The sequence below is a fragment of the Phoca vitulina genome, unplaced genomic scaffold (genome assembly GCF_004348235.1).
Source record: "Phoca vitulina isolate PV1807 unplaced genomic scaffold, GSC_HSeal_1.0 scaffold45, whole genome shotgun sequence".
NCBI lineage: Eukaryota > Metazoa > Chordata > Mammalia > Carnivora > Phocidae > Phoca > Phoca vitulina.
The window spans coordinates 11,142,679-11,154,971 of record NW_022589748.1 but is presented as its reverse complement, the minus strand read 5'-3'; the positions used below and the strand labels follow the sequence as shown (position 1 = coordinate 11,154,971).

General features: G+C 41.7%; 1 protein-coding gene across 2 annotated transcripts in view; it reads right to left on the bottom strand.

Annotated features, from left to right (window-relative positions):
• XPO6 (exportin 6) overlaps window positions 1-12,293 on the bottom strand; it is a 102,551-nt gene that overhangs the window by 70,720 nt on the left and 19,538 nt on the right. For both annotated transcript variants that reach the window (XM_032430643.1, XM_032430644.1), the window contains exon 2: window positions 2,036-2,126. In XM_032430643.1, coding sequence (XP_032286534.1) covers window positions 2,036-2,126 — 91 coding nt within the window. The remainder of the gene's footprint in view (window positions 1-2,035; window positions 2,127-12,293) is intronic.

Below are 12,293 nucleotides of genomic sequence, written 5' to 3'. Positions count from 1 at the left end.
TTTGGTGGAAGGTGGGTGGAGCCCCTGTAATAAAAGGCCTCCTTCCTTTCTCCCACCTCACTAGGAAAGCCTTCAGTTTCTCCTAAGATACCAAAAAAGAAGCAAGTGGTTCCAGCCCACACATTCAGACAAAGCTCCAAAGACTAGGTACAAAGAGAACTGAACTAAGGCACACCCACCATACAGAACCAAGCCCCCAGGGATCCCCCTTAGCTTGCATTTAAATTAGACATTTGTAGTATCTGGTTATTTAACGCTATTTTATTATTTTTTTAAGATTTTATTTATTCATTTAATAGAGAGAGAGACAGCGAGAGAGGGAACACAAGCAGGGGGAGCGGGAGAAGGAGAAGCAGGCTTCCCGCGGAGCAGGGAGCCCAATGCAGGGCTCGATCCCAGGACCCTGGGATCATGACTGGAGCCGAAGGCAGCCGCCTAACCAACTGAGCCACCCAGGCGCCCCTATTTAATGCTATTTTATATCAGATTAGAATACGATTTTAGTTCAGAGGTTCCACTTTTAATTCATGAACACTGAAAGTGAGCAATATTTGCTTTGCAAACCAAAAAATTAAGAGAAAAACCAAAAGCATTTCAATTAATAAGCTAAAAATAGGACTTCAAAGATATTAGTGTTGGGCTACAGCAGACTGATGTAAGGGACAGATCCTTCACCTGCTTTGGTAAACATCACCAGTGGTATTTTTACTTAAGTATAAGGTACTCTGGTAGCATAAAACTAACGAGAAGATCACTCTGGAGGCAGAAGGGTCAGCCCAACAGAGTAATAAGAGAATCTAGGGAAGCAAGCAGAGTGGATCTTCTAAGCCAAATGCCTGATTATCTATTGGGTTCAGCTTCCGTCAGCACTCCCGTTTACAAATATTCTAATTCTCTACTTATACTCCCTAAGAAAAGACAGGCATAACATGCACAGGGCAGGCCTAAAACCACCAAGTTTAAAAGTAAAAAAAAAAAAAAAAAAAAGGTAAGAAATTCACAACTACCAGGAGCTGATGTGATGTTCAAAGAATGCAAGAGAAAATGGGCTACAGCCAAAGGTCTACTGGCCACCTGGAAACCCAGACTCCAGTCAAGCTCTGGACCAAAGGCAAAAATCAGTCACAACACTCAACTAGCCAATATGACTTAGAGAAGCCAAGTGGGGCAGAGAAATGGGTCTTCCAAGTCCTAGAGACCGAAAAAGGCCTCTCCAGAGGTGAAAGCAATGAACGTGAGGTCAGTACAGAGCAGTCAGACATCCAAGGGGAAAAGCCTTTAGGTTGAGATAGGGAAGAAAACATTTTTGTTTGGAAGTTCTGGGGTTAAGTGAGGACTCAGAGGGAAAAAAAGGATTACTCCAGGAACACAGGGCAACATGTCTCATGTCTCGGAGGCAGAGATCTGACACTTGAATACACATTCTAGTTTACGCTATGCTTTAATGAATATTGTTCATGTAAACGAATATGAAATTCAAAAGGAAGTTCTAGAAAGAGCTGAGGTTCCCAGAAGACCCAAGGTAATTATATCTACATCTCTGTGTTGTTTGAAGCCTTTATTCATCAAAACTTGCAGAATGGGAGAGACAATAGTAGAAAAAGAAGCAAGAAGCCCCCAAAGGGAATACCAGTTAAAGGACCTGTGGGCACTAGATAAGGTTTGGATGAGACTTCCACACACCAAAACCGTGTCATTTTGACACTTTCATGAGGTTTTGTTTAAGTTAATAGTCGCAGGCCTCTTTCACGTAAGTTTAACATTGCTGAAATTCAAGAACCAAAGCAGCGGAAGGGGTTTTCCACACTCGGCCAAAGGGAAGAAAACCCATCACTCTGGATGATAGTGGGCTCCATGGACTACAGTCCTTGCACAGCTAGATTTGCAGCCGCCACCAACCAGCAAAATGAGAGCAAAAAGAGCAAGAATTCCAGGCGAAACAAGCAGGCTTGACTAGCGCAGGCAACAAACTCCTTCCTCCTCACTAGGGCCTTTTCGTCTTAAGTGACTCTTGACGACTCAACACTTCACTTACCTATCTCACGTTTTCTTTCATTGGTTGTACAATCGTGGAAAAATTCTGTCATCAGATTTTCCAATGCCCTGAGGGAGGCTTCTTCAGATGCCTAACAAAGGAATTTGAAAGAAAAGAAAAAGATCAGTAACTGTGTCTCCTACTTTCTTCACTTCCCTCCAGGTCACATTTGTAATTTATTTCCTCAAACATCTTGGTTCAACATTCTTCAAATGCATGGAATTCAGAAAAACTGAAGGGAATTTCCCAGCTGGCTCAAAACCCAAATTTTGAGTATACTCTAAATTCATGCTACTGTACAATCGATTCTCAATTATTTATGCTAAGGAAAAGGGAATAACTCAAAATATAATTCCGGAAATATATTAAAAGCAAAATAACAGCCCCTGGCCCTGACTGAACAGGCAGAGTGAAGAGACTGGGAGAGAAGGCTAGGGCTCCCTAGAGACTTCCTGTCGCTAATACATTTGCCCCAAGTCTAAATAATTAGCCAAATTTGGATTCAGAAGAACTGCAGTTAAACTGCTGCATGGATCCGTGGGGGTTCTGAAGGCACTTCCGGAGTCACATGTTCTGACAACTCTCAATCTCGAATGAGCAGCCACCAGAGACTAAGGTTAAGGCAGCTAAGAACCAAGTTGAGCGGGAACTCAAAATGAGCACATCCCAACCATGGACCCACAGAGAACCAGATTCTCAGCAGAGCTGCTCAGGTGGAGCATGAGAGGAGAGGGGCTCTCGACCGCAATGCCCATCCTCTCCCTCTTCCATGTGGAGCCCCAAACCCATATACTCTTCTCCCACTCACGTAGGAGACGTCATTTGAAGCAGTGCGTTGGAGTCAACACTCCTTCACTCACCCGTCTGCAGAAAGGTGAGCATTCCTAGACCATTTCTGAATCCTCACTGGCATTATCTACCCAGAGATAATCAAGAGCCAAGAGCAGTTCTGATTTCTTAATTATCTCTTAATTCCAGTCTCCCCACCTTCCCCCCCCCCTCCCTTCTCCACATCCTCTCCATTGCCCCCAGAGTGAGGGCAGACTACAAAAACTGCATTTTAAAACAAGTCCACACTCAAATGTACATATCAAACTGTAATATCACCAGAGGCCTCCACTTGGTAACTGACTTTTGAAGACACTGAGGAACCTGGGCCATCTCTGTGGATAAACCAGCACTTAGGACTGGTACCAATTATAGAGGCTGAGTCAGGCTTGCACCAGCCCATCGACAACTAGCAGAACAAGCACACTGCAGAGCACACGGGGGCCGCATTCCAACAAAGCCGGGCACGGCTGTCCCTCCAATGCTGCAGTCACATATGAACGGCTGTGCCAGAACAACTCACAATGACATGCTGAGTGATGCATCACTGCCCAAGAGCTTTAGCACTTGGGAGTTGTCTGAATTTTATATTTATGATCAAGATTAGCCCTCGAATCTTACTCTTTTTTCAAACCAATGAATCCGTTCAACTGAAAAATATCCTTGGATTGCAAGTTAAGCTGTTTTATTAAAAACTACACATTTTGGGGTGCCTGGGTGGCTCAGTCGTTAAGCGACTGCCTTCGGCTCAGGTCATGATCTCAGGGTCCTGGGATTGAGCCCCACATCGGGCTCCCTGCTCCACGGGAAGCCTGCTTCTCCCTCTCCCACTTCCCCTGTTGTGTTCCCTCTCTTGCTGTGTCTCTCTCTATTAAATAAATAAAATCTTAAAAAACAACAACAACAAAAAACCACACATTTTGGGGCTCCTGGATGGCTTAGTCGGTAGAGCGAGTGACTCTTGATCTCAGGGTCATGAGTTCGAGGTCCATGTTGGGCATGGAGCCTACTTAAAAAAAAAAAAAAAAAAAAAACACTACACATTTTTTCAAATGGAGAAATTGAAATGTCAGGCTAAAAGAAGCCTGCAGGGCGCCTGGGTGGCTCAGTTGGTTGGGCGACTGCCTTCGGCTCAGGTCATGATCCCGGGGTCCTGGGATCGAGTCCCGCATTGGGCTCCCTGCTCAGCGGGGAGCCTGCTTCTCCCTCTGACCCTATCCCCTCTCATGCTGTTTCTCTCTCTCTCTCTCTCAAATAAAAAAAAAAAAAAAGAAAAAGAAAAAAACCTTAAAAAAAAATAAATAAATAAATAAAAGAAGCCTGCAATCTTTTTCACCTGTTTCAAGTTTTTGTGTTGATCAAAACATCCTCACTGTTCTCGCTTTCTATGTAAATGCTGAAAATTCAAATTCCTAAAATGAATGATATAAATAAAAGAATGCTTTGGTCTGTTTCATAAATCAACTTGGGACACCCATTTCATTTGAAAAAAGGATTTGCTGTTTTAAGAAAAGTTTCTGGAAAGATATGAAAGAATCAAAGGAAAATCTCACAAGTAGCTTACTGGCAAAAAAATAAAATAAAAATTAACATAAATTGAAAGATATCTGTTGAACTTAAGTCAGCTATTTAGTTAAAATAAACGAGTTCCTCTGAAGCCAAAATGGGTCCCTGAAAACTAAGGACACATTTTCAAATCCCACCTGCTCCACAACTTTTTCTTGTAGTGAATCATTTCAGAGCAGATCCTAGCAAACACCTGAGCTCATCACATTCAGGCACTCAACCATCAAGGTCTATTTTGTACTGGTTCTTGAGGCAGAAGTTTGTGAACTTGACAATTATCAGCCATGCATTAAATGCTACTGGGGCATGTTCAGGACAATCTCTCCAAAGAATGCAATTCCAGCTCCATTCCCAGTCCCATCCACTCCTCCCCTGCTCCAACCCAAGAAGCATTCCAGCAGAAAAGCAGAAAGATGAAAGTATCCAAAAGGATCACAGATGGGATGCTCTCCACCAAACGATGGTTACATGAAAAAGGAAACTCTAAAACCTAACCCAGTAGGGTGCTTCCCAACAAGAACAAATAGTGTGCTGTTTGCATTTTCAATCACTTCGATAACTGTAGTAAGTACTAATACCTACCTCAGAGTGACCCATGTAAAGCTGCTATTTAACTCTAAAAAATTATCTAATTCATAGTTATGGCTGTTATCATTTGTATTTGGTCTCAAATACCAAATGAAAACAGACCAAAATAAAAAAAAGAAACGTGGTCAGGCCCACTTTGAAACTGGAGATTCATGTCCTCAGGCTTTACAGGCTTTGTCCAAACATATCTAGTGAGGCTTTTCCAACTGGATTTCAAAAATGAAACTATGTTAAGTCTACAGGAGACAAAAAGGAGACTAAGGCCTTGCCAAAGTCATACAATCAGAACAGAGATGTAAAGACATAAAAGACAGGCTGAAGACCTGCAAATGGTCAAAGGATATTGGAGAATTCACCCCAACTGGCACGAAGGCTACTGGAACCTTTGCCAGAGGTTTCAAGCAGGTAGTGAAGCCAAAATCCAGATTGCTGTGGGTTTAGGAATTAAAGGCAAGTAAGGAAGTGGTAATATTCCAGCAGACTACACTTTCCGGTAATAAAGGGACAAAGAACATAAAACAAAAACCAAATGCCACGATGTGGTAGGAAGAGAAGGCTCCAATTCCCAAAGACCATTCAAGCACCGCACTAATTTATAAAGCACATTCAGGATTCAAATACACCCAACTGCTTCCCAGCTTGTGCTTGGGATTTAAGATCCAGATCTTGAAGAACGAAGGAAAGAAAAGATTAAATTAAAACCAAGTAAGACACATTCACATGAAAAAAATCCCAGTTGAATTGCAGATATAAAATGTGAGAGATAAAATAGTAAAGCTTCTAGAAGACAATATAGAACATCTTCATGACCTTCGAGTAGGGGAAAACTTCTTAAATAAGACACATAAAAGCACTAAACATAAAGGAAAGGATAAATGAGAACATTCATCAAATGGCACAATGAAGAGAGTTCAAAAGAAAGCCACAAAATGGGCTAACAGAAGATAACTAACAGAGGACTCAGAGGAAAAACAAATGACTCAATTTTTTTTGACACTCAAATAGTTCATCGTAAGAAGGTATTCAAAAGCCTATACAGAAAATTAAGTGCTCAACCTCATCAGTTGTCAGGAAAATGCAAATTAAAAATACGATGGTTTACCCATTCACCAAAATGGCTAAAATTAAAAAGACAATAACAAGTGTTGGTAAGGATGCTGAGCAACTGGAACATGCATAGAGTGCTGCTGGTGGGAGTATGCACTGGTATAACCACTTTAGAAAACCATCTGGCTGAATGGAAGAAGACATTTGCAGGTGACATATCCGATAAAAGGTTAGTATCCACAATATATAAAGAAATGATACAACTCGACACCCAAAAAGCAAACAATCCAATTAAAAAATGGGCAGAAGACAAGAATAGTCATTTCTCCAAAGAAGACATCCAGATGGCCAACAGACACATGAAAAGATGCTCATCATCATCATTCATCATCAGAGAAATGCAAATCAAAATTACAATGAGATACCACCTCACACCTATCAGATTGGCTAAAACCAACAACACAAGAACAACATGTGTTGGTGAGGACTTAGAGAAAAAGGAACCCTCATGCACTGTTGGTGGGAATGCAAACTGGTGCAGCCACTTTGGAAAACAGTATGGAGGTTCCTCAAAAAGTTAAAAATAGAACTACCCTATCTCCAGTAATCACACTAATGTTTATTAACCCAAAAAATATAAAAACACTGATTCAAAGGAATACATGCATCCCTATGTTTATAGCAGCATTATTTACAATAGCTGAATTATGGAAGCAGCCCAAGTATCCATCGATAAATGAATGGATATAAAGAATTTGTGGTATATATACACAATGGAATATTATTCAGCCATAAAAGAATGAAATCTTGCCATTTACAACGACATGGATAGAGCTAGAGAGTATAATGCTAAGAGAAATAAGTCGTCTGAGAAAGACAAATACCATATGATTTCACGGACATGTGGAATTAAGAAACAAACAAAAATGAGCAGAGGGAAAAAAAGAGAGACAAACCAAGAAACTGACTCTTTAAATTACAGAGAACAATCTGATGGTTACCAGAGGGGAGGTGGATGAGGGATGGGTAAAACAGGTGATGGGGCTTAAGGAGTGCACCTCCCATGATGAGCACAGGGTGATGTATGAAGTGTTGAATCACTATATCGTACACCTGAAACTAATATAACACTGTATGTTAACTATACTGGAATTTAAAACAAAATAATTTTAAAAAAGAAAACCAATGGCAGCTGAACACACGCATACCTTATGATCCTGCAATTCTACTCCTTGATAACTCCAACAGAAATCTGTACACATATACAAAAAAAAGGTACACAAATGTCCATACCACCATTATTCATAATATCCAAAAAAGTCAAAAGAACCCAAATGACCATCACCAGTGGAATGGATAAATTGTTTATTCATCAGGAGAATATAAGACAACAAGAATGAATAAATATTGCTACATGCAACAACATGGATGAATCTCACAAACACAATGTTGAGTACAAGAAGCGAAAACACATCCTTCATTATTCACTGTATGTTAATTTTAAAAACAAGCACAATGAACCTGTGGTGTGTTATAATCACAATAGTGGTTACCTGTAGGGAAGAGGGATTCTGAAATACTAGTAACATTCTATTTTCTTGATCTGAGTGTTAGGCACACAAGGATGATCTTTACGTTACAATTTGTGCACTTTTCTGAAAATACACATACACCATTTAAAAAACTAATGTCATACTTATTTTTAGCATTCAGGCTGGTATTTTCAGATACTGAATTTAGAAGTTGTGTTTTTTCTTCTATTAATGCAACTACTGAGAGCAATTGGGGGCCTGCAGGTCACATCTGAGTGGGAGACTCCTGGACTGCTGGGAGCCATCACCTATTTGTAACAACACAAAGGATTACAATCCCAAAAGCCTATGTATGCTTCTCCAAGAGTTCCTTGGCTTACCACAGCAGCAAATTAAAACCCCGGGGCAGGAATCGAAAATAAACCTGGGTCAGAAGATACTCGCAGAAAGTTATGTGCGTATCTAAAATAAACCAAAGTTTTCTGTTCCAGAAAGAGTTAAAATCTGTAAAGTGGAGGAGCTTTCAGCTGTGCCTGCTCGGAGTTTATCTGCTCCTTTTATTGCACTGCTCACGGTTCAGCAGTTCACAGACCTATCTACAACTGACTCATTTATTAAGGAACAGCGAAGTCAACCAACACCCATCATCACCTAATAAATTACAAGAAAAACCTGAAAGGGGAAGGATCACGTAATCTGAAATCTTGGACTCTTCCTTGTATCTTCTATGCCCACAACTAAGGTCATCAGGCTGGCTGGTTCCTGCTTTACACTGTCTTTTAGATTTGTACCTTTTCCCTCACCACTACTTCTACCAGGCCCTACTCCTCTCCTGCCTAGATTACTGTAATTTCTCTTAACCTGGCCAGCTTGATGTCAGCTTCCCCAATTCCAATCCAATCTGTGCTTCACCACCAGATAAATTCTTCTAAATATTGATTCTCTGTCCCCAATTATTCTAAATCTAGCTTTAAAGAGCCTTTGAATCTGATCTGAGAAACTCAGCATTCATTCGACAAATAAGCTCAATGCTCACTAAGTAACTGACTCTGCATTAAGCCCCAGAGATATAAAGATGAGTAAGACCGTCCCTTCAAGGAACTTGAGGTAGCCTGGGGAAGAGACGGAGAGACGGGGAGAGCCTATAACAAAAAAAGGAGACTATGATGGTTTACATCGTCTAGTAGTGACAGATGTATAAAAAGCTTCAGGAGCCCAAAGGGAACTAACTCTGTCTGACGAACAGAAGGAAAGCTTCGCAGAGGAGATAATATATCTTGGGTTTTGAAGAATGCAGAGAAGTTTACTAAGATGAAAGGAGAAGGAAAGCATGCCTGATTCACCATCACTCACCACAAGAAGCCATCACTCCAGTCTGAACACCCATGGTCTCCCAAGCAAATGTCTATTCCCATCCTGCATTTGCTCCTGGGTCTGCAATTCATAGTTCTACCTTCATGAAATTTTTCACAAAACAAAAGTTTACAGCATGGCTCCTTTCTTTGTATCTCGAGCCTCTGTCATGTAATCAGTACCACAGTTTTGCCCGTGGCCCTGTTCTCTGGTCAGTTCAGCATGGCATGATGAAAGAGCACAGGCTCTGGGCTTGGGTTCCTTGGGTTTGACTCCAAATGCACCTCAACCTCGGCCTAGTTATTTAATCTGTCACTTTTTTTCCTTTTGTGCCCAACTGGGGATAAGAGAACCCAACACATGGGGATTGTTCTAAGGATTAAATAATCTGTGTAAAGCACACAGTGAACACAATGTCAGGAATAAAGCAAGGGCCAAAAGCCCCACCTGTAAGTGTTAACAAACACTTCATCGGTACTAGGCCTCTCTCCTTAACCAGAACATAAAGTGCCTGGAAAGAGACTCTGCCTAACACATCTGTACTTTCTACCACATCCAGATATTTTAGTCCGAATTCAGGAGAGAAAAAGGAACAAGAAGAGAGTATCACTTTTAGTTTCTCAGGAATACTGGTAGTCCCTCCAGATTTAAGATACATGTGACTATTTAAATTTCCCCCTTTAGGGCCTCTGACCACAATGACCTTTGCTCACAAGCACTCAATAAACATTAAAAACAAAAACAAAAAAGAAAAACCAGGAGACTGCTAACAATTTATCTTAAAAAACACTGAGACTGAAGGTGGATAAATGGTGCTTTGTCCCTTAAGGCACCTAACATGACAAGTTTCTCAAACCCTGACTAAAATTTGTTATGTTTTATCTAATTGCCTCTAAAACACCCCCTCTGAAGCATAACCTTTGGGGCACCTGGGTGGCTCAGTCAGTTAAGCATCTGACTCTTGATTTCAGCTCAGGTCTTGATCTCAGGGTCCTGAGGTCAAGCCCCACGTTGGACTCTCTGCTAGGCGTGGAGCCTACTTTAAAAAAAAAATAAAAAATAAAATAAAAAAATAAAGCTTAACCTTTTTACAAATCAATGCTGGGGGAAAAAATAGCTCTTTTTCAAAGAAGCTTTTATCAAGCTTTTTGGCACCTTTTCCAGGAGCCACGTTCTGCATATCCTATAAGGAGGTAAATCATATGAGCCTCCTATATTTAGGTTCATGGCCTCCTTGACACCAAACCTAAAAAAATGAAGACTAGCATCCCGGATTCCCTTTCAGACATTCCTGTGCCATACCCAGAACAGTGTTTTTACTCCATCCGCCTATATATAAAGAAGATTTCTGAGAAAAGTGATTCTGTACTAGCTACTGACCAAGGCTGGAAAGTATGCAAAGCATACCTGATGTTATTACAACAGATGCCATTAGCAAAGACATTCAATCTCATATAAACTTCCTGGGAAGCTAACAGGATTATCGTGGGTGTTCAAACTCTCAAAAGAACCCTCTTTCTCCACTACTCTCTTCATGGCAAAGAAAACAGATGAGCAAAGAATTCCCCCTGGCCCTCAGGCCGGCGTACAAGCATGAGATGAAATACAAAGATAAAAGAAGGCATGATGGGAATCAATGTGACATCTATGTGGCCCCCCTGATGTCACCCGGCTCAGGCTCAAAACACTAGAAAGCAGGAAAGCCTGGAGAGGAAGCCCCAGTCAGGAGGGCACCGTTCACAGGTCTTCTCCCACCTTCCTGTCTCTGTTCTGTGGGTCTCAAATGGCAGATACTAACCTTAAAAAAAAGAAAGAAAAAAAAACACACGTCGTGATTAAGTAGAAATCTCACTTCACTTCTCTAAAAACAAACTGTGTCGAAACCAGTTGGACCTTGGAAGTCCAGCACTCAGAAGGGCAGGCCCTGAAACCCAGGGTGCCGTGTGCCTTGCTCACGTGCACGCAGCTAGTGAGCAGCAAGCCAAGCCTCCCAACTCCGTCGCATCCACGCCCGTGTCCAGGTGTCCCTTAGCCTGTCTAATAGAGAAGTAGAGGCAAGGCTAAGCAGAGGGGTCGTCTAGGGCTCCAGATGTACAGTGAAGTAACTCCAAAAATTCTGTGAAGTTACAGGAAAGAACGTTTTCTACTGCAGGAAAGAAACGGACACATGCCATGTTCTGGGAAAGCAAGGCCAGGGCAGAAGCACTTACCATGACTCCAGGAATGCGTGTCTGGAACGAATGATTGAAGTTATGCATTTGTCTCAGAAGGGCTGCTCGTTGTCTTGCCTACAGCATAACCCTGAAAGTATGTACCCTTTGGGAGTAACCATGGATATAACTTTGTACAGTATCATCATGCAGATACTGATGCATGATGATCAGATTAATATCTGATTAAAACATGTACTTTAGTCACATCTAAACAATTCTAATCATTAAAAGGCACTTTCCTGCTTTAGTCTAAAACTACCATCAAGCTGACCAATGGCAAAAAATACCTCCCAGTATTTCTTGGGTTTGCACAGTATTTCTTGGGTTTGGGTCAAATTCTGTCTCTTCCATTAAAAAAAAGGGGTCTGTTTACTGCTGAGGACTAGGAGGTAGAAACAGGGTTAAGTGCCAGGCATCTGGGCCAGAAAGTCCAACTGGTCCCCCTGTGGTGGTGATAAAGTCGAGGCAGCATTTTCTGTCCCCCTCCCGCCCCGGGGACCAATTAGAGGAAACATCTTGTACACAGAGGACAGTATGTTTTATGCTGGGAAAACCTATCCATGTACTATACGGGACAGTACATAAAAACAAGAAGAACCGGGGCGCCTGCGTGGCTCAGTCGTTAAGCGTCTGCCTTCGGCTCAGCTCATGATCCCAGGGTCCTGGGATCGAGCCCCGCATCGGGCTCCCTGCTCAGCGGGAAGCCTGCTTCTCCCTCTCCCCCTCCCCCTGCTTGTGTTCCCTCTCTCGCTGTGTCTCTCTCTGTCAAATAAATAAAATCTTTAAAAAAAAAAACAAAAAACAAGAAGAACCAATTAGCTACCAATGGACAGGAGCCCTGGTTTCAAAAATTTAAAACAAATCTAAAAAAGATTAAAGAGTCATGACAAGTAAATGCTACACTTGATTCTAAGGCTAGATCCTGTGCTGAAGGGGAAAAAGTGCTATGAAGGACAGAATTGGGCCAAAGGACAAAACTGGATACTGACAGTAGATCAGATCAAAGTCCTGAATCAATGTCATATTAACTGAGGCTGATAACTGCACTATGGCTTTGGAGAGAACATCCCTGTGAGAAAATACACTGCATAGGGTCAATGGGCCAGAACGTAGGCGACTTCCTCTCCAACA